The following is a 23,767-nucleotide window of genomic DNA, read 5'->3' on the forward strand; positions in this document are numbered from 1 at the left end:
TGTCCAATGGAAGCTCTCGAAAGAAATCTGTGATTGGATTGAAAAGTGAATGGACCGGTTATTGGAATTGTATCGTATCATTAAATTGCATATCACTGATAGAGATGAAAAATTAACGAATTTTTGAATAACAAATAATATTGCTATTGTTATTTTTAAATATGTGTTCCAAATATCTGTTATTTCAATCATATTATTAATTAAAATTTATTACTTAATATTAAATATAAAATTTATTAATTGTAATTAATACTTAATTTACTAATTTAAATAACGTGTGATTGAATTAATTTATCTGTTTCAACTTACTTCTTAATTTCTTTTTCCCTCAAAACTATTTATTTAATTTATTTATTGGAGTGAACCATTTTCTGGAAAAAGTGAATTAAAAATATATGTAATTTCTTTAAAATGTTTACTTTAGTTCTATATTCTACCAATAGATTGCGCCAGCAGTAAACAGAATATATGTAATTAAAGTCAATCATGTCACGAGCAATTAAAAAGGATCTGTATGGAATAGTGCATCATCATATGCGAATATCGGAAGTCATTCCCGTAAAGTGGAGCGGTGACTTCGCACTTTCCGGTGAAATCACCGCTCCGATAAATTTCAGTGATATGCAATTCAATGATACGATAATTTCAATAACCGGTCCGTTCACTTTTCAATCCATTCACATATTCCTTTCGAGAGCTTCCATTGGACAGATCCTATAGTTTGTTACTTTCCAGTGAAGTCACCGCTCCGGCAAATTTCAGTAATATCGTATCGATTATTACTTTCTATCGTGATCCAAAACCTGTAATCGAAATATCACCAGTAAGATCTTATCGAGGATTTGAATCACACCTCTCTTTGAAAAGTATTGATCACTTGTATTTGTGACTTTTTGATATTGGTTACGTAATAGCCGCTCGTAAAATATTCGTCATCCCTAATCACTGAAATTTATCGGAGCGGTGATTTTACTGGAAAGTGCGAGGCTTCACTGGAAAGTGCGAAGCCACCGCTCCACTTTACGGGAGTGACCGATATTCGTATTTGATGATGCACTATTCCATACAGTTCATTTTTAATTGCTCGTGACATGATTGACTTTGATTACATGTACTCTGTTTGCTGCTGGTGCAATCTATTGGTAGAATATAGGACTAAAGTAAACATTTTAAAGAAATGACATATATTTTTAACTCATCTTTTCCAGAAAATGGTTCACGCTAATAAAGAAATAGTTTTGAGAAAAAAAAATTAAGAAGTAAGCTGAAATAGATAAATTAATTCAATCACACGTTAATTAAATTAGTAAATTAAGTATTAATTACAATTAATAAATTTTATATTTAATATTAAGAAATAATTTTTAATTAATAATATGATTGAAATAACAGATATTTGGAACGCATATTTATAAATAACAATAGCAATATTATTTGTTATTCAAAAAATCGTGTATTATGCATCTCTAGTGCGAAATCACCGCTCCACTTTACGGGAGTGACCGATATTCGTATTTGATGATGCACTATTCCATACAGTTCATTTTTAATTGCTCGTGACATGATTGACTTTGATTACATGTACTCTGTTTACTGCTGGTGCCATCTATTGGTTGAATATAGGACTGAAGTAAACATTTTAAAGAAATGACATATATTTTTAACACATCTTTTCCAGAAAATGGTTCACTCTAATAAAGAAATAGTTTTGAGAAAAAAAAATTAAGAAGTAAGCTGAAATAGATAAATTAATTCAATCACACGTTACTTAAATTAGTAAATTAAATATTAATTACAATTAATAAATTTTATATTTAATATTAAGTAATAATTTTTAATTAATAATATGATTGAAATAACAGATATTTGGAACGCATATTTAAAAATAACAATAGCAATATTATTTGTTATTCAAAAAATCGTGGATTATGCATCTCTAGTACTGATGGATATGCTTTCAAATTAACTGCTTGGAATTTATTCTCTGTAGAATGGCATCAAAATGTAGCATAAACAAACGATTCAGGTTTTTCGGTTTCGATTATCGCTTGAAGCAGGTGGTTTTTTTTATTTGTTCTTAAAATACTTATATTGCACCATCAAATTAACTTATTTCTGATATACCTATTGTTTATTACTAGTTTTTTTTCTCCATTTCATATATAATACTGAGAAATTCTGGATTTTTTTCTAAGTATAAATATTGAATCCATCTGATAATTATCAGCAATTTATCCTTATCTTCAGATTTTGTAAATAATTGAGCATTGCTTTAAAATTTTATTCGCAAGATTTTATCGTATTTTATAACTCCTCTATTTTACTTATTTATCCTCTATTTTACACTATTACACCTATTTTACAATTACTTCTCTATTTTATAATATTTTATTTAATATAAATTATTTGATGCGGCTCTGTATTATTCTGTATATGTTAATATACACTTTTCCAAATAACTTTATTAGTTAATAAAATTTCAGCGCATTTCTAAAATTATACGGCAAAAATTTGTTGCTATGTTAACTAGAATTCTCGAGAAACGGTATTTTTGGGTACTTGATATTATGCAGTTCATCATTACTTTTATAATAAATTATTTTCCACGCATTTTTAAATCTATGTGATGTGATTATGCTGCCTTATTTGAGATTAATCTTTCCCTGATCATTTAAGTCTCTTTTATAAATTTATAGATTGAAGAAGAATTTTTTCAATTTTTCTTTAAAGTGAACTGGTAACAAACCACCAATGAGTGAGAATAAAGAATACTTCATTGGTGTTGATGTTGGCACCCAAAGTGTTAGAGCTGGTCTTGTTACTAGTAAAGGGTCCTTCATAAAAACTGCATCTTTGCCTATAAGAACATGGAATCCATATCCAGATGTTTATGAGCAGTCATCTGATAATATATGGGATCTTTGTGTTAAAGTCATACAGGTAAAATCATTCTGTATTTCTGGAAAGTTTTATATTTTATTGGGAAATGAGTTTTAATTTCTATTTAAAAATATTTTTAGTAAAAGATAATGCTTGAAATTAAAAAAAAATAAATAAAAGTATTATCTTGCATTAATACATTTTTATATAAATTTAAATTTTTTAAAAAAAATAAATACAATAAACTGATGCAAATTTATAAATGTAAATTTTCTTCGTTTTTTTTTATTTTTAATTAAATGCTTTTTAAGGTAAACTCTATTCTTAAATATGAGATCAAAATTTAGTTTAAAGTTTTTAATCATAATTTTTTTCACCTGGTCGATGATGAAAGGATGAAAATCTGTTTTCCAACTTTATAAATCTTTTTCAGATGTATATAAAAGGGCTATTCCGTATCTTTCTGAATTTAAATTTTCTTTTGGGAGTTTTATATTTCATACTATTATATATTTTTATTCTTCATGTATACAAACTAATATATCTATTGTACCACCATATTATTAGATTTTTGAGATTTATATTCTCATTTTTTTTTTAAATTAGATATTTGAGTAATGTGTGACACATTCCAGTGATGTTCAGTTTTGTATTCAATAATTCAAATTCTTCTTATTTAAAAAAAAAAAAATGAAATATGAGATATCAGGTTTTTATATATGGAGCTGTAGTAATGTTATCACCATAGCTGTCAAGTATTGTTTTTAACTGAAAAACTACACTTAGTGATATTATTTATGGTTAGTAATAATTGAAATAAACCAAACAAAAAAAATATTAAATGAACTAACAAGATAATCTTTTTTTATGCTTTTTAATATTGCATAATAATTGATATGATGGCCCAATTCTTTATTTAATTATTCTCAATGCTATAATGTTAACTAATCATCATTTTTAATGAATAAGAACAATATATTTGTTTCTTTTATGGTTTTAAGGTGCCCTTTCTTAAATATTTTATTTTCATAAAAAATTATCTATCTGTAATTGCTTTAAAATTAAAATTTTTATGGAGAATGATACCACTTATTATTTATTAAATCATCTTTGTATTAGTAAATTACTTTTAAACTGCTTTTCAGATCTAAAGATTATACTTTAGAATATTAAATTTCCTTTATCGTCATTTGTGCTTTTTCTTTTGGAAAGGACGAGTAAAATTAAGAAATATGTATGATACATTTTATTATTACATTGTTTTCCTTGGGGCTTTATAAATTTAAATTATCTGAAATTTACACTGCATTAATCTCTATCCATTTCAAATAATTATTCTTATCTTTGGTAATCAGTATTTTTTATTTATTTGTTTTCCTTTAAATTATAAACAATAATGCACAATCACTCTAGAATGACATCAGTTTCCTGCTAAGTAATGTAATATTAGTGAATATTTTTCTTCTGTATATTCTGCTGTGGAACTTAACAATTAATTATAATTTAACTATCCCTTTGAAATTAATCTGTATCCCTTATAATTGCTCTGTAAATGATTTTTTTCTTTGTCCTATTCAGTCACTCAATATATAATAAATAAATTAATTACTAATAGAAGGTGATGCGAATATTAAGCCCAATGATAGTAAAAATGGGCTGAATATCATATTTTCCAATAACTTGGAGAAAAAAACATTTTTTTTTCATCTTCCCATCAAAATTTTTATTCCATGAGAGTATAAGAGATAATATCTAGCTTATTATTCAGATGTGAAAGGATGCCATGCTAATTTTTATTTTTCAATAATATATTATTCTGTTTTCAGGATATTACTAAAGGAATTGATCCAACAACAGTGAAAGGCATTGGATTTGATGCAACATGCTCACTTGTAGCATTAGACAAAGATTTCAAGCCATTAAGTGTAAGCAAAACAGGTAAACAATTTATGTTAAAATACATATTTAGAAAATGCAAGTTCTGCAATTCTTTGCATCTTAAGTTATGAAATACTGTAAAATGTGTTAATAAATCAATTAAAGAAAATGGTAAATCAAGTTTGTTATACTCATATGGCCACCCATATTGATTATTTCTGGCACACTTAACTAGCAGCAAAAACTCAAGTGAAAGTATTATATTAAAATTTTAATTATATTCTATTATAAGTTCAATGAAAAATATCAATTCATATTACTAGATTTGAAACTAAGAATACTTAAACCATTGAATGACATGTTCACTTTCTTTCATTTTCTTCATAAATATGAAATAACTGTGCTGTAATTTTCAAGTATATGTTATTAAAATATATTTTTATTTTAATTCAAGGACAAAACTATTATTATAGTGTCTGAATTTTATAATGTTCATTGGATTTGGATGTATTAGAAACTTTGTCTATCTAATTATTTTTATACAGAAATATTTGTCAGTTCCAAATTTTTTTTTTTTACTTATAAAAGGCCACAATTATCATATATTTTTGTACTGATAGGAAAATAATATAAGCTACCAGTTGGAACAAAATTCTACATTAGTTACCTTTTTGTTATAGTTTTGAAATAAAAGATATATTTCTAAAAAATAGGAGAGTTTATGTAAATTTTGACATTGTTTCTTTTGTGCTTGTTTTAATATTTGAGATTATTGTGTATAATGCTAATGAAATGATAATTTATAAGTTCATATAATTGTATTCCTGATACCATCTTAAATGGTTTCATTTTCCTTCTGTTAATATGGATTAATTGGTGCTTGTCTATTTTTATGGTGAAAAATTATGAAAAATATACAAAGCTTTGCCAACTTGTTGATTAGCAAATCATATTTGGTGATCTTGCACAATTTGAAAATTGCCATGTAAATCCATCATCTTGGCATAATCATCTAAAAATTACCAAATGAACCTAGGAATGTAACCATATTGTCATCTTGTATATAATAGAACTTGGCAATTTTTTCAAAAATCAGGAAATTACCAAGTAAACTCGTATCTTGGTCTTTATCTTCTTAGCATAATCTGAAAATCACCAAGAAAATCAGTTGTAAAATAAATCAAGGACCAATTAATCTTTATCAAATTAGAATTGTAAACAATATTATTCAATAATAGAACTGTTATAAATTGATGTTTTTATATTTTTTTCTGACAATATAAATCCATCCCTTTATATGTTAAAAACAATAACTTTTCAATAGCATTTGTATTTCTGAGCTTGTCATAAATTGCTATCTTGATTCTTATTGCCATTGTAAATCCTTCAATTCTCTGAATAAGATATTTGAAAAGCATCTTCATAAAGAGGAAGACAATTTGTCATATACATTATCAATAAACAATATTAAATCTGTAAAAAAAAAAAAAAAACCCTTTATTACAAAGTCTAGTGTTTCTGGCTATCCAGGAAAGAAACTGGTGCACAAGTGTCAAAAGAAGAATGCAGTGAAACAGAATTCAGAGGAAAGAACTGGCCCACCCTGGGATGTCTGACCAAATATGAAATGAAATGACTATCAAATCTGTAAATTCTTTTTCTTTCATCTGAAATATTGACTTTGAAGAAATTCATAATTCATAAAATATTAAATAAAGGACCCTTTCTTATTATCTCTTCAGTATTTTTCATCGATAAATCCTATTATCATAGAAACAATATACAGTGTTTTCACTATACTACTTCATATAAAAAATGTTGTTTAATGTAAAAAAAATCTCAAAATATCAGCGTGTTTTTTTTTTTTACTACTAGGATATTTGATAATTCTCTATGATGTTTGTGTATGAAGCAAAATAAATATATATATATATATATATATATATATATATGAATGAAATTGACTAAATAGTTATAAGTCTATATAAATAGAAAATTTGTTCATTCAATTATATTTTATATATAAATGTTTTGTAACAAAATTAAGCTGAAATGCTTTATATTTATTTATCATACTCTTGTCTTTAAAAAGTCATCTATTTTAATTTTATTACCTGGTGAAAAAAAGAATAGCTTTGAGGGCATTCAATCACTTATTTAAGAGCCAATTCCTTCGATGTTTTGACATATGTAAGCCTTATGCATGTTTAATTTGTTTTTACTTTCATATAGTATCCACTAAATTAAAATCCAGATATTGAATTTAAGTATTATTAATCAATGCCCAAACATTTTTTAAAAACTCTGCATTTTTTTATTTTATAGATTATTGAAAATAAATACTAAATCTAATACATGGAAAATTTATTTTCAAATGTAAACAAATCAATTTTTGAAGGCTATGAAATTATTTAAAATAAATATCTATAAATTTCAGTGCATACAATGGTTATAAAATAATATCTTTGTACTGGTGGTATTACAGGATTGTATTACAATTTTTAATTATTGTTTCCAGGCAATGCAGATCAAAATATTATATTATGGATGGATCACAGAGCTATTAAAGAAGCTGATTTAATTAACAAAACAAATCATGAAGTGTTAAAATATGTTGGAAATAAAATATCCCCAGAAATGGAATCACCAAAACTTTTGTGGATGAAAAAAGTATTGTATATGATTTCACTATTGAATAGCATTGAATTGTTACTTTTTTTTATGTATAGTTTTTAATTATTTTTTTAAATACTTTTCCTGTATATCAGATATGTGTTTTATGCAGCATTAAATAACACATATACATTAATTCATGTATTTTATATTAATAGCATAATTTTTTTTTTCATTTATCTAATAGTTTTCCCTTCACTTTATCTGTAAAATAATAAAAAGAGATTTTTTTTGTTTCATGTAGTCCCAATTTTATGAAACAGCTTCTTACTATCTTCTTATTATAAGCTATCAGTATTATGCATGCATTATTTTTCTTCTAGAATTTACCTGAGCAATGGAAAAAAGCTGGGTATTTCTTTGATTTGCCAGATTTTCTTACATGGAAAGCCACTGGAAGCTTAGAAAGGTGATTTATTTAGTTTTGTATTTCTCAAGTTATTTATTTTATATCTCAAGGCATTAAAATATTGTGAATGCAAAAGCAATTATAATTGTACATAAACAAATTTTGGCTTTATGAAATAGTCCATTGAAATTCCTTTTTTGCATTAGATTTCAATAATTTCTGTATATATCAGTTACAGCATTACCAAATGTAGTTGGATGATTAATTAATATATATAGTATTTTTAAAGACAATATTTTTTCCCCGAGTAGTTTATTAACTAATCATTAATATTTGGTAGATTCATCTTAAAAATTTTAAGATCCTGAAAAATAAATGTTAAAGATAAATGGTAATATTAAAAGTCTTTAGATGATTCCATTTTATAACTATTGTTAAAATATTTAGAGCCATTCAGTTGTACAGAGAATTGCAAATAACTATCATCAATTCATTGAAAAGGATTTTTAAAAATCAGGTAGCTGGATTTTATACCATTGAAATCAAAGTAGCAATTACAGCACAAAGATGGCTTTGATACACTTAATTATCTCAACACTTTATATTTTTTTATATGAATTGTAAGAACAGATGTTCCAAAAATAGAATGTATTATTTAATTAAATGATTTCATGAATTTGTAGGTATTAAATTTCCATAACGTAAAATTAACTTTTGGCTTTGTTGCTATAATAATTTTAACTTTGTTCCATATATATATATATAATATGCATTAATTTATCTGGAACAAAAAGAAAAAATGCATGTGTGTGTAAGAAAAAGCTATTAAAGAAGGAATGTAACATTTCAAACAACTTTTTATTTTAGCTTCTATAACATATCAGTAACTTAATTTTAAGGCTTTTCCCAAGTGAAGTTGAGATTGTGTATCTAGTGGTTCATTTCACATAGAGAAACTTTGAGATTTTTTTGCATATTTCTAGGATAATGTGGTATAAACTAGTTAGTGGAAGCAGATTGTTAAATGAAAAGAAGCAACAGAACAAATTACAAATAGCATTTAATACAGAAGTACTGTCTCTTTTTTTTTTCTGCTTTTATTTATTTTGATTTGGTTTATGTTTTAATAGATGGAATTTTGTAATTGATTTTTTACTGACTTCTTTGTCTTCTTTGTTTCTAATATTTTGTTCAGTACAAGTTTTGTGTTTTTATTAATAATATATGGTGTTAATGTTCTCAACATTCAAGTATCAGTTAATAAGCTAATTTATTTTAATTTTTATTTCATACAAGTGATATCAACCATCATTATATTTGAGAAGAAAAAAAATAAGTAATGATAATTTGTAATACTTTTAATAATGAATTGTGAATCAAAAAATAGAAAATATTGAAAATGAAGGAAATTTTTTAAAATCATGTTATGAAAAGTAAAATATTATTTTCATGTGAGAGTAGGGAGAAGAGAATAAAAGCTAAAGTGTAAAAGTATGATGGATTCACTGTAAATAATGCAATTAAATACTAAGTTGCAATGGTTGTCACTTGAAAGGAGGGTTCCAAGCATTAATTAAAAACTAAAATTCATAAGTCTGAATCAGTTTGCTTAATCATTAGTTTACTTAAAGTCATTTAGATGGTATGTCATGCTTTTATGATTTTGTTCCTATGTTCTTTTTTTAATAATATTTTTTTTTCTGTGTAGTACTTATAAAAACTACTAGAATTTATCTTGTATAAAAATATATAATGGGAATTATTTTTCTTTCTTTTCATTTTTTACATAACACAATGGACATAGTAAATTATTTAATTATTGCTTATTTATATTTAGCAAACTAAGATAATTTTTATCTGATATATAATGTATCCATTTGCTAGAAATTGATAATTTTGTTGAAAACACTGATATAAATTTTCATTAGATCTTTATGCTCACTTGTATGTAAATGGACTTACATTGCTGGTACAAAAAAAGGTGAAGGTTGGCAAGATGACTTTTGGAAGTCAATTGGCTTAGAAGATTTAATTTCCAGGAACTATGATAAAATTGGTAAAACTTTGTTAGTAAAATTTAATTTAGTATCTACGAAAGTAATTTTTTATGTGTTCATCTAAATAGCTTGCTAACATTTTTAAAAAAAGTCATACTTTTATTTTACTTAAAAAAATACTGATTTGATTATTTGTTAATTTCAAATATTTAATAGCTCATGTAAAAGTTTTTAAATTCAAATTAATGTTTGGTAAATTTTTGGTTAAAGATTTTATTTATTTAAGAAAAGAAATATTATAAACAATAGTTTTTTCATATCAAAATAATCATGGAATATATTTATTGTACACATTATGCATATTTTGATAATTTAAGAACAGTATATATTTCTGTATTATACGGCATATATAAAAATTGTAAGGTATATATAAAACGTTTTTTATTATTATATATACCTCCTATATTGCAGTTATATTTTTATGATAATCATTTTACTTACAAATAAGTATTAAATAATTCACTGATAATTTTTTTAAAATTATTTATTTAAAATATTATATGCATTGTTTGCATAATTGCTGATATATATAATCCTCATTAGTGCTCTTGCATCCTTTTTATATAAAGATTATTCATTATATTCAATAAAATGAGTAACATTATTATTATTTAATTTTTGGTAGCATTAATTATTTTATTTTAGTTCATTGCTAACCATTTACAGTAAACAGCAGCATACTAGTAAGAAATCATTAGTAAACAATTGTAACATCACAAAAGACTCAGAGAGAATTCAATTACTCTCTCTTGTATTGGCTATTGCTGACTATAACTCTTCGAGAAATTGGCTGCTTAGCACTACCTCCTGGCTTTTTATTGTTTCTTTGATAAGACAGAGAAAGTTCTAGAAAGATCAACATAACTTTGTCTTCAAGGACCTCTTGCCAAAATTGTTATAGATTTTGAAATCTTTTGTTTTGATGCCAAATTTGTTACCAAGGTTGACTTCTGTTCAGCATCCATGAGAACTGTTTGTGAAACCGTCTTCTTTATCAGGAAACATACATTTTTGGAAAGCATTATTACAAATTTGTAACAATTGTGGCTTATAATATATTTATATAATTTATAATTACATTTTTCACTTAGCCAAAAAGAATAAGTAAAAATTGTTACTCATGATTATTTTTTAACATTAAAAAAAATTATAACTATAGTGCTATCAAAATATTTTATGGTCAGGATAAATACTACTAATAATTTTTAATGATTTATATATAATTTTCTATTTTATTTTATGTAAATATATGGCAGTATGGGATTGATTGAAACATTTTAGTTTCTGTTTTACTTTTTTTAAAAAATCAGTGCCTCTTTTCAGAAAAGAGTGTTTAAAATCAGATTTTCATGAGTGTTTAAAATCAGATTTTTAAGATCAATTATTTTTCTTTTAGTCTTTATTACTTGTTTTCTTTGTTTATAGGATCTAATGTGCTATCACCAGGTGATGCATGTGGAAATGGCTTGAATATTGATGCAGCAAAGGAAACTGGCTTAATGCCCGGTATTCCAGTATCTACTTCCATAATTGATGCACATGCTGGTGGCTTAGGTAGATATATGATATTCTCTTTCATTTTGAGTATTAAGAAATTTCTATATAAGATGGAGATTCAACACCCTTGTATATTTTATACAAAATAAAAAGCAGAGGCATAATGAAGTATTAGACGTTTGATGGTTTTTTTTATAATATTGATGACTTATCAAAGAATGAATCATATTTTATAAAAGCTTTTTGAAGAATAGAATTAGCAATGTGAAAATAATTAGATTTGTAGAATGAGATCTGTTGTTGCATACATTTACTTTTTGAGGAACAAATTGCCTTCCATAATCTTGTATTTCCTCTTTTAGTTCTTTGACTTATATGCATCCAGATAAATAGGAATCGCTTTAATTCTTTGTAATTGGACATCAGAGGACCAATATGAGGTGATTGTGAATGGTGTGAATTCATTAGATAAACAAAACTAGCACTGTGAAATTAATTAAATTTTGAGAATGGGATCTGTTGCTATTTGTTTTATTTGCTTCTTCAGAAACAGCCTAGAACTTCTGCCTAGATACCTCCCCCCCCCCCTCGCTTATTAATTTTCTACCAATGCTTATCCGAAGTGGGTATTAGCACAGCTAGCCTTCCAAGATTGCATATGCTATAAGTCCACAAAAACCAATGTTTTAGAAAGCCCTTCACTTTTAAAGCAATTTTTCAAATATAAAATGCTTCTTTTTAAACACCATATACATAATTTGAATATTTAGATGTAATTTATGCACAATTCACACCCACTAGTTCAAGGCAAGATTGATTCTTTCAGCTTTTACTCTGTTTCCTTGCTAGCATTGAATACATAGTTCTGATTATAAATGACAATAACTTTTATTTCTTTTAAGAAACGATACAAAAAATTATCATAAACAAAAAACTTCTTATGTTTATATATATAATGCAGATAGATTTATTGAAAATTGTGAAGATTCTCAAATGTTACTAAGGCTTGAATGTCACCTAACAATATTGATGTCACAAGCATGTTAATTGCAATGGTTTATTTAATAAAATCAAATTTACATTTTGCCTTGAAGACTTGAAAGTAAGATAGAATCATAATAATATGCATTTTATAATATTAAATTTAAAATAATTTATTTAAATTGTAAGTAAATTTTGCTACTGTTCTGAAAATTATATAAATTGTCTTACCAGTTACCATTGCATCTGCACAAGAATCTCTCTCAAAATTAAAAATAATGAAGCATTTCTAACATTAGTCCAGCATAATTTGCCTATTTACAGAATTTTAAATGCCAAACAATTGTGTGAAGATATTGCAACAATATTTTTAGTCATTTTGTACTGATAGAGATGTAGCTTTATATCTCTAGAGTTTGGAAAGAATGAGTATATAATTTCTGATTTAGAATCAAACCTAATACGAAATCAGTTTAAACATTCAAATAACAAGAAAAATGCAATTAAAATTTTTTGAAATTTTTTGTCTTGCTTATTGAGTTTTTTTAATATAAACACTATATACCTATATATCTCTCTAAGCTTTATTTTGTTTTATATAGGTATTGCATATGAATTATTTATGCATTTTTTATAGGTGTTCTGGCTTGCAAAGTTTCTGAAAATTGTACAGAAAATCTAGAAGAAAGAATGGCTTTAATATGTGGAACATCCACTTGTCATATGAAAGTAGGAAATTTAGTTTATTTAGTTTTAATTTGATTGTTTACATTTTCTGTTTATGCATTTGCTTACAATTGTTGTATATACATTTTTTTCCAGGTTAAGAAAGATCCAGTTATCACTCCTGGCATTTGGGGTCCTTATTATTCTGCTATGGTTCCTGGTTATTGGTGCAGTGAGGCTGGACAAAGTGCTGCTGGTGTTTTGGTGAGATTTTTGTGCATTAATGAAAATTTTTACTCCTTTATTTATACCTTTTTACACTTGAATTTCACAAATATTTTGAAATATTACTGAATAGAATTGCTTGTATTACCAACAAGCTGACTTTTAGAAATTTCAACTATTGGCCCATTGGAATAATTTCACTTGCTTTTTTTTTTTTTTTTTTCCTATGTTTTGCATTGTTGTTGCAATTTTTTTAACTATAAAAAAGTTAGTTTGAGTGATTTCTTCTCAATTTTTCAAATATTGACTTAATATAGTGGTGCAGCATGGCCAGATATGACCTTTGTACTATTAAATCAAACCATCAAATGTAACAGTATGATACATTTAATTTCTTTTATATTTAAGTAATTAAAGTTATATAAGGATATAAATTTCTATATGTGAGAAGTATTATATACCAAAAAACAAGCATGTGTTTGAATGTCTTCTCTTCTTCTATGACAAATCATCATTTGATATAATTTTGAAGTATTGGTGACAAGACATTTATTAATTTTCATTTATTGTTGTATTTTTGAGCTATCATTTTAACATACAGAATATGAATAAGCAAATTAAAAGAAATTAAATCCTTTAATGGATTTTATCAAAAATATGATACAAATCTACAATTTTGATGATAAAACTATAAACAAATTTCATACATTTTGCTATCTGATTTTTTAAAAAAAATGTCATGTTGATATGAATATGATAGACATGCAAACTCCCTATGTATGGATTTCCCCATTAGTACAAAATATTGCACATTACCTCCACAATGTTGTTTAATACTATGAATGCTGTAAAGTATCATGAATATATAATAATAATATTTTTAGGCATTTTGTTCTAATAAGATTCATAAAACCCAGCAAAAATCTAAAGTTTTATTATAAAAAAAATCACTTACCGAAATTGAATTTTCGTTGTTCAGTTCCTTGTTTTAAGTAATCATGTTTCCATAGTAATAAAATTTAAAAAATTAGCTTCTTTAAGCTCATATAGGGCTAAATTACTTAGATTTATTCAAATCTTAAGGTTATATTTTTATGCCAATTACAATACTTTCTCTTTGAATTTTTAAAAGCAGATAAAAAGGGAAGAAAATCTATTACTTTCAATTTTGTACTCTCTTTAATGACAACTAAAGCAAGTAGCCTCCTGCTAGACCCAAATTTATTGCCACTATATTGAAACAAGAATAGAAACTTTTATACTCGAGAAGGCCAACTGCTATGAAGGATTTAATCAGCAAAGACATATAAGAGAAACGTATATTCAATTTAAGGAAATCTAAGATACTGTGTTTTTTAGAAATTGAAGCAGTTTTCTTATTTTAGATTCACTTTTACTTGCAAGTTAGCCAGTATTAAATAATTTTAGGACATTTAACAATAATAAATAATGATAATTTTCTCAGTGATATTCTTTGAACATTTGGAAATTTTATTATTCGTTGTCCCAAATCTAAATCAATCAATCAAATCTTTTAAATTTCTAGCTTCAAATACTAAATATAATCATTAGTATTATTTTGTGTAAATTTTTCTTGCAAGAAAGGCTTAACTCTTTCAATTTTTAATTAGTGATTAATGAAATTTTGATCCATTATTTTTTTCTGAAAATTAAAGATTAATAAATAAGGCATGATTTGTATATTTTATATATACACAACATTATTATTAATGGATATTAATATTATATATAAGGAATTAAATTTATCAAACATAATATTTTGGTTTATAAATTTTTAAAAACAAAATAATTACTAAAAAATGGAATGAAATATTTTAGAGTTGCATTTTCTTCATATTTTATGTTTAATAAACAAAGTGTGCTATAAAAATTAATAGAATATGATTCATTTAGTTATAATAGAAAAGAATTGAAACTGATAAAACAATACTACCTTTTTTAAAAGTTATGCTTTACTAATAGTTCTTTAAACTTTTTGCTAGTATTATTTTTAAAAATTTCATTTTTAATAGCTTGACCACATTATCAATAGTCATCCAGCAACCAATGCTCTGAAAGAAAAGATTTTAAAATATGAGAAAGAAAGGTAAATATGAAGCAGAAACATCCAAAATATCCTATTATGGGCTTCCCTCCCTATTCTCCTCTTCTTTTTTTCCTTTGTAGGAAAAATTTTATTGTGTATCATTCCTCCTTTTAATCTTTATTCATTTGAGGTGGTGTTTTGTCTAAACTTTTTTTCTGACATAAATACTGAGTGTTTCTACATTTGGTTCATTGCTGTGCATTATGTTCTTGTAATCCTGTTCTTAATACAATTGCAAAACTTCTCAAATATTGACTCATCGAATATATTTTGATTCTGCTTTAAATATCGCATGCTAATAGATAGAAATTTTATACAGATGCTTAATGCTTTTATGTTCTTATTTTTATTAAAAAAATTCATGGACTTATTATGAAAGCATTCTAGCTAAAGTACTTGTTAAACATACTTTTTTGTTTTCTTAGTTTCTATATTTTTTCAGTCAAATTATATATTTATTATTTGTGCATTGTAAACTACTATTCTTCATTAAAGTGTTTTTCTCAAGAATATGCAGTTGTACCGAGTGATGGTACCTTAATATTTTAATAATAAATGAATTCATTAAATTTATTTTTATATTTCCTCATTTACAAAATTGTTAATAATGCATTTTTCCTTTTAAAAAACCTATTTCATTTTAAGGTTAATCAAAATTGAATAATAGATTTATTTCATGATTTAACTTTTTAATGCTTATTATAATTAACATTATTTTCGCAGTCACATAGCAAACATTTTAAATGAAATGGCTGAAGAGTTGAAAGAAAAGAAAGGTCTCTCTTCTGTTTCCTTATTGACTTCTGATTACCATGTGTATCCTGATTATCATGGAAATCGATCTCCCCTTGCAAATCCAGATATTAAAGGAATGGTGAGATTTTTTTTTAAATTTTAATGAACTAATCTCTTGAAATTAATAATTATTTTCCTTATTTTCAAATTGCAGATGAAGTTCTAAATTCTGTGTATTTAAAATACTTTTAGATTTGTGGGCTTACTCTTGCTTCAGATGAAGAAGATTTAGTGAAACAGTATATTGCTACTATCCAATCCTTAGCAGTAAGTTTATTAATTGTATCATTATGATAAAACGAACAAAATGTTTTAACCTAATTGATTTTTATTCAATAATATTTCTCATGCATCTGTATTTACAATTACATTAACTAGTTTTATGTACTTACTATACTAAATCAGAGAAATTAATGAGCAAAACTGCTTTTAATTTGTTCAGAAATATTTTATAAGGTTCAAATTATATGTAACTAAAAAGCATTAGATGCTTGACAAAATTGGTATTATAACTAATAATAACATATAAAGTTCAAAATATTGAACAGCAAATTAAACATATGTATTGTTACCAAAAATTCCAAATCAACGTCTGCTGCAATCAATGAAACGACCCAGCAGACTCTGCAATAAATAACTATGCTTTATTTTACATAAAAACACAGACATGTTTTAAAACTTAGCAGAAGCATAACAAGAAAAATACTTATGGTAAATAGCAATACATAAGCGGCAAATCAGTGATTAATAACAGTAAATTCACCAAGTTTTTTCTGAGAACTTTATGTGTTTACAACTCACTCCACTATTCAGTTGAGTTAATTTGATGACTGACTACTCAACACATGACTAATTTTAGCTCTGTCTCTTGGCTTTTTATAATTTTTGCAACAGGGAATGTAGGTTTTGAAAAATGACCATAATTCATATCCTGATGTATCTATTGCCAAGATTCTTGAGGCTTGTAGAATCTTCGATTTTGTCTCTATTGTTGGATTCACTGATCGGGCATCCATTTACCATCCATCAGAACTATCCGTACAACAGTATTCCTTGCCAGGAGACTCACTATGCTGGGAAGTGGCACTACATATTCGTAACAGTATAATTGTAGTATTTGGAGAACAATCACCTGGGAAGTGGCACTACATATTCGTAAAAGTATAATTGTGGTATTTGGAGAACAATCACCATTATTTTAGCAGACATATCAAAAAAGTTTTCAAAAAATAAAGTGCATTCATGAGTAACAACTGTGTTTACCACAAAAGAATCAAATTTTTATATAGAACATCATGCATGCTCAGTTGTTAATTTGATGTATTTATTGTATTTTGTTGTAATGGCAATTTTCAATCCTTTTGATATGTCAGCAGCTTTTAGTGGTATTTTTCACTGCTTATTATGGTATATTTGCTGCTGGTACTGCTTAATCCTAATATTGACCCCCATTTATTTTAATATTTTACCAAAAACTTTTTAAAAATATTTTTTCAAATTTTATTTTGAAAATATTTGAATCATTTTTTTTTGTTCGATAATGCACTGCACATTTTTGGTATTGTACAGTACCTTTGAAAAGTAATTGATCCATGTATATATGATTTAAACTTGAAAATTATTATATTCTCTTCATTGTGGGAATAAATGTGTTTTGTAAAAGCAAGTAATTTTACATTACTTGTGCAATACATCTGCAGCAAAAAAAACTTGTTACTTTGTGTAGATAATATTCATTGTTCCTAATCCATTCTATCCTTTTGAATGATAGATACCATAACTTTCTGTTTACACTTTGAAAGATGCTAATTGTGGAATTTAATAAACATTTCTTGTCGAGTCGTTTAATGATCATAGCAACTACACACAGACAAAGGAAGATCAGTTCTCTATTATATTTGCAAGTATATCTTTTTCAAATCAGCATACAAATGAATGCTAATCATGTAATTTAGGGAGATGTGTTGGATTATGAAAAAAATTGCAAACAGTTGGGAATTGAGAATTCAGTTAATATTACTTTCAACTGAGAGCATCTCTTCATTTGTTTTGTGTTATTATGTTTATATAACTGGTATCACTTATATTTCTTCTCATTCTCCTACTTTTTTTCTTCTCCTCTTATTTTCTACTTTTTAGATCCTGAATTCAACTAGCTATCACTTTATTTTGTGACTACTGCAACATAAACTATTAGTACTCAGTGAAGAATAATGTTTAGTATTCAATGTAGTCCTTACTTGTTTATGCAAAAGTTGTTGGGCAATAAAGTTTTGTGACTACTGCAACATAAACTATTAGTACTCAGTGAAGAATAATGTTTAGTATTCAATGTAGTCCTTGCTTGTTTATGCAAAAGTTGTTGGGCAATAAAGTTTTGTGACTACTGCAACATAAACTATTAGTACTCAGTGAAGAATAATGTTTAGTATTCAATGTAGTCCTTACTTGTTTATGCAAAAGTTGTTGGGCAATAAAGTTTTAACATTATAATGTATAAAAGATTTCATAAAAAGTATAATCTTATCTCTTAGAAAAATGAATATTAAAAAAAAATATTTGCCACTAACTGTTAAAAGCATATTTAGTACTGTCTATGATTTCAAAGCTATATACCACACTAATCAGACAATCATTTGGACCATGGTTTTTATGTTAATAAAGCATAGTTTTATTTATTTTGGTTATGCACATTCACAGAATTCATGTTTGAGGTTTGCCAAAAACCCCATTATAAACTTAAAATGTTGCTATATCATCAGTAGATGGCAACATATAGAAAATGGACTATCAACCTATTATTTTTTTCCCCAATATAATAAAAGTGAATTCATTCTTGTGAAATTATTCACCAACTGCTGAGCAATAACCATGAGCACAATCAATAATGCTTGGATTCAATGATATTCCACAAATGTGAATATAGAGAGGCAATGCATAAAATTAATTTTTTAGATTAATTTCTAATGGTTTGTTGTCACTTCATTTTTTAGTTTTAAGCCAATCTGATTTTAACTTTTGTGATTATTATTCATATTTATTGATGAAATACCTATGCTTCTATTAATTCAATCTGCTATTTGAGATTTTGCTTCATTAGAAACTTTACAGTACTTGTAGTTTCACAATACTAAAAACTTCACAACACTTACAGTTTTTAAAAAATATATATGTGTGTGAAGGTGCAGATATTTCGGAACATCAAGAAATCCATTTTATCAATTATTATATGGTAATAATATTATTATAAATTGTTGTGCATGTGCTTGATGTTAACTTTTGAATATATTGCATTTTATTAAAAAAAAATTCTGTAAAAAGGTTTATTTAAAAATAAAATATAATTATCCTGAAAAAAAAGAAATATCTAATAACTGTTGGATTATGTGATTAAAACAATTCATGAAGATATTGAATTTTCTTTCATTTTTTCAGTATAGCACAAAACACATCATTAGTGCTTTAGAAGAAAAAGGTCATGTTATTAAATGCCTGCTTGTCTGTGGTGGTCTTTCTAAAAATCCTCTTTATGTTAAAATGCATGCTGATGTTACAGGTAACTTACTCAGGTTACTTGTTCTGGAATGATCTGTCTTTTAACTACTCTGCAGGATTTCTAATATATGCATTTCATTTCAAATAGATATTTTTCATTTTCTTAAATATAATACATTTATTGAATTTATGTTGCATGCAGATTTGCTTTCTTGGATATTGAATATTTAACAAGAATGTTGATTTTGCTTGATTTTAACTTAAATTATCTGCATGTAGTATTAACATAATAAATATTTTTATTTACAAATAGTTGATAAAAGAAATTTTTTATATTAAAATTGTTATATGTTTTTAGAAAACTAATTAAAATTCATATTGGAAAAGTATAACACAGTAAGTTACATAGTCATGCAATATTTTTGTAGTGAATTACAAAGTTGAAATGATTTTCTATATTTTAGGATTGCCTATAATTGTTCCAAATAGCTCTGAACCCGTTTTACTGGGTTGTGCTATTCTCGCTGCTAGTGCAGCTAAGTACTATCCATCAGTAGTTTCTGCTATGACAGCCATGTGTGGAAATGGAGAACTTATAAAACCGAACATTAATGACCAAGAGTAAGTGAAAACTTATTCTAAATGTTACTCTAGATTTAAATTTAACATTCATTATCAGTAATGAATAGAATGCAAATTAAAAAAACATAAATGATTATGTTTTTTTTATAATTTCTTTTTTGTACTCATTAATTGCTTCCAAATCAATCCACTCTTTTATTTATGGGATAAAGAGCGCCAGTAAATAATTGATGCTTTTTTTCTGCTAGCCAGATAATAGTCTAAAAAATGCTGAATGTTCTAATTTCCATTAGAGGGAAAATATTTTACAGTACTTCTAGCTTTCTAGGGCTATTCTTTTAGGATCAGTACATGATCCCTGCACACTTCACTCATTCTCCATTTATTTATGCATTTCAGCGAGTAATGAGATTTTATAAATGCATTCATTACTAAAAATAAAGTTAAATTATTTAAATTGCATGAAAATTACTTTTAGTTTTTTTTATCAATTGCTAAAAACTAAATAAATTTCCAAAAATAAATTTTCTTGATACCTGAGATTTATATATAAAAATGTTAGTAGGCAAAAATATAGAATTTTAAGATGCTTAAAAATCAAATTTACTTCTGAGGTTTTGATAAAATGTATTCATCAAAATTGTTTGACGTAATGGACATGGAAGTAATCTCTTAAGGAAGTTAGTATTAATAAGTTTAGTTTAGTCATATCAGTCAACTTGGATGAACTGCATCTTCTGATAAAAAGAGTAATATTATTTTATCCTATTATTTTAAATTTACATGGGCTATAATGAGAGAACATTCTGAATGGTTAAATATACTTTAAAATGATGATGCTCTGTGTGTGCAAATTTCACTTCATACAATACACACTTTACGCTTCTATTTCATTTATTCTGACTGGATCTTTTTATGAATGATTTAAAACTTTCAATTGCAATAACATCTTGTTTTCAACAATTTCAAAAGATAATTGAAATTGTTTGATTTCAACTCAATTTACACATTATCCAACTAAAAAAAAAAAAAAAAAAAATCACTAAAGTCACACATTTTTTACAAGTATGTAAAGAATACAAAATTGTGAGCTGTTGCCAAATGACAATTAAGAAATTCAGCCTGAATTTGCATCCACATAAGGTTATATATATATATAACATTGCTTACAGTAGGTACAAAATATGAACCATTGCTGTAAATTTTGCTTTTTTACTGAATCTATTGTCATTCTGGGCAAGTTATTTCATTATGGCATGTGGTTAATAGTATCTGAAAATCTAATTTGTGTTTTAGATTTGTTTTTCACACCAGATTGAAACAAAAATTTGACCCAAAACTACACTAGTATTTGTAAACTGACATACCAAGTATGATGTATTTAAATAATTTCTCTTTTTTTTAAAGTTATTGCATTTACATTTTTCTAAAAGTACAGACAATTAGCTCTTGTTTGATATAACTCAAAATTCGATAGGTGCCTAGCCTATAGAAGTTAATTCAGCATTTTGAATTTTATCTATCTATCTTCTTTTTTGTAGTCAATGTATCAACTCATATTTGAAGAGCCAGACAAATAGACTTCCTCTGAACAGATTTTTCACAAAATTTGATATAGATTTACAAATTTTGTATAAAGGCCATATACTAAATTTCATCCATCTAGCTCAAATCGTTTTTTAGTTATCTTTGCCACAGACAGTTAGATGCACCTTTTCCAAAAATGTGTTTTCTGAACTCGGGAAAGTCTAAAATGTGGAGATTTTCCAATGATTGATGATTACTATAATTTCCCCTTATATGAGAAAGTAAAAATGTTAGCTGTGAAATAATTTTCTTTGAAAAAACAAAAGTTTAAAGATTTATTAGAAAGTTTATTAGATTTTATGTTTGTTATGTTTTATGTTAAGTTTATTAGATAAACTTAAAGAAAAGTTTATTAGATTTTATGAAGTCTTTGATATTGAAGTTACATAAATATTATTTTAATACAATGTTGTTCAACTTTTAAGAGACTGAAGAAGTAAGGATATAAATGAAAGAAAAATGCATAATCAAAGATATGTATAAAAATTACATTTCCCTTAACATGTATAAAAATGCTGAGAAAAAATTAATTAAACATTTCATAAATCTATATTAATAAGAGTCTATAATATTTCTCTCTTATTCTTAAATCAAATAAATATTCAAAGTAAATTAATTACTGATAATGCATTTGCATTTTAGTTCTGCTTATATAGTGTCTAGAAAAAATATATTTAAAATACTGTGTAATACATTCTTTTAATTTAATTATCTTTCATAGTACAGACATGGAATCAGCTTAAATGTAATGAATGCTTTTCTCTGCATGAAAACATTAAAATTGTAATAATTACCATTTATTGCAAAACATAATTATTGCTTCTTTCCAAAATATGTAATGGAAAACGAACTTATTTTCATGACTTTATATTCTTTCTTCTCTATGTCTTTCAAGTACATAAAAATGACTTTCACTCCCCTTCCATTGTGACAGATGCAAGAGTTATATATGCTGGGACTCATTGAGTCAAAACATTAGTGTATTTCTGTCACCGTTTTAAAACCAGTTCTGTTTAAACAATTAAAAAAAAAAAAAAAAAAGGCTCCAAGTCACTAGGCACTTATGGTGGCTGGCCTCATCCAAGACACTAGCTATCCACAAAAGATATAAAGATTATTCAGAAATATTACTGGTAGGTTGAATACTTTCTTTATTTTGCTGAAATTGCCTGGCATTATCTAGAAAGCAAGAAGCAAACAATTTTATACACATAAATCTGAGGATATTAATACATTGTAAACATAAGAAATCTGATTAAAATCTACTAAAGATATTTTAAAAGACAAGAAAACATTAAAAATAGGAGAGTAAAAGCAGGGTAATATTGTATGAGCTTTTTTTTAAATCTGTAAAAATTACATTCATTATTATATAGTTTTTTCTACTCTCCTTTGCTATTTACTTGTATTAGTATGCACTTTTAAACCCAATGTTACAATGCTCAGCAATCTACATATTGTGGAATTTCAGAGTATTATTGTATATATTGGTCTTCAAAGCTATTATTATGTTACATGTTATTAAGAGACTTTTGTATGTAAGAGTTTGTTCTTATGTTGAGTATAATGTCATTTACCTTATATAATAAATATTAAGAAGCATAGAACTTTTTTTTAATATTTTTCTTCTAAAATTGTAATTAATTAATGTACTATTTTAGATACCATAAGAAGAAATATAAAGCATATCTCAATCTGTTGAAGTGTCAAGAAGATATAAAGCATATCATGACCATTGCTGCATCTTGAGACAAGTTTTTTTATCACATATTTTAAGAAGTAAAACTGGTAGAATTATGAAATTATTTTTTACATTATATATAAAAATGAATAGTAAAATAAAGCTTCATTACTTCAAGTGATCAAGATCAAATGCAACAAGATCTTTTTGTATAAATTACTGTTATCATATATACAATGTTATGAAAACTATAAGTCTTTAAAATAAGTTGTAATATATAAAAATTATATTTGAAATAAATTTCTTTTTTTTTA

The 23,767-nt window shown here is 25.7% G+C and overlaps 1 protein-coding gene across 2 annotated transcripts; it reads left to right on the forward strand.

The window, feature by feature from the left end:
• The first annotated feature begins 1,975 nt into the window (after nucleotides 1–1,975).
• On the forward strand, nucleotides 1,976–23,767 carry LOC129985113 (FGGY carbohydrate kinase domain-containing protein-like). Of its 2 annotated transcripts, none has more exons than XM_056095024.1 (15): nucleotides 1,976–2,057; nucleotides 2,731–2,940; nucleotides 4,707–4,818; nucleotides 7,277–7,428; nucleotides 7,755–7,840; nucleotides 9,709–9,836; nucleotides 11,263–11,391; nucleotides 12,953–13,044; nucleotides 13,138–13,245; nucleotides 15,240–15,313; nucleotides 16,037–16,187; nucleotides 16,301–16,375; nucleotides 19,544–19,664; nucleotides 20,068–20,224; nucleotides 23,434–23,767. In XM_056095024.1, exons 2-15 carry the CDS (start codon nucleotides 2,752–2,754, stop codon nucleotides 23,519–23,521), a joined length of 1,662 nt encoding a protein of 553 aa, XP_055950999.1. In that variant the 5' UTR covers nucleotides 1,976–2,057; nucleotides 2,731–2,751; the 3' UTR covers nucleotides 23,522–23,767. The 2 variants fall into 2 exon arrangements, with proteins under 2 accessions (XP_055950999.1, XP_055951000.1); XM_056095025.1 differs by having other exon boundaries at nucleotides 2,010–2,057; nucleotides 2,697–2,940.

Source organism: Argiope bruennichi, chromosome 9 (genome assembly GCF_947563725.1).
Source record: "Argiope bruennichi chromosome 9, qqArgBrue1.1, whole genome shotgun sequence".
NCBI classification, from domain to species: Eukaryota; Metazoa; Arthropoda; class Arachnida; order Araneae; family Araneidae; genus Argiope; species Argiope bruennichi.

Excerpts from the sequence above, each read along its gene's own strand:
- LOC129985113 (XM_056095024.1), top strand. The coding sequence starts at position 2,752 with ATGAGTGAGAATAAAGAATACTTCATTGGTGTTGATGTTGGCACCCAA. Across the intron at positions 13,045-13,137 it reads CATCCACTTGTCATATGAAA|GTTAAGAAAGATCCAGTTAT; the intron begins GTAGGAAATTTA and ends ATTTTTTTCCAG. Across the intron at positions 15,314-16,036 it reads TTAAAATATGAGAAAGAAAG|TCACATAGCAAACATTTTAA; the intron begins GTAAATATGAAG and ends TTATTTTCGCAG.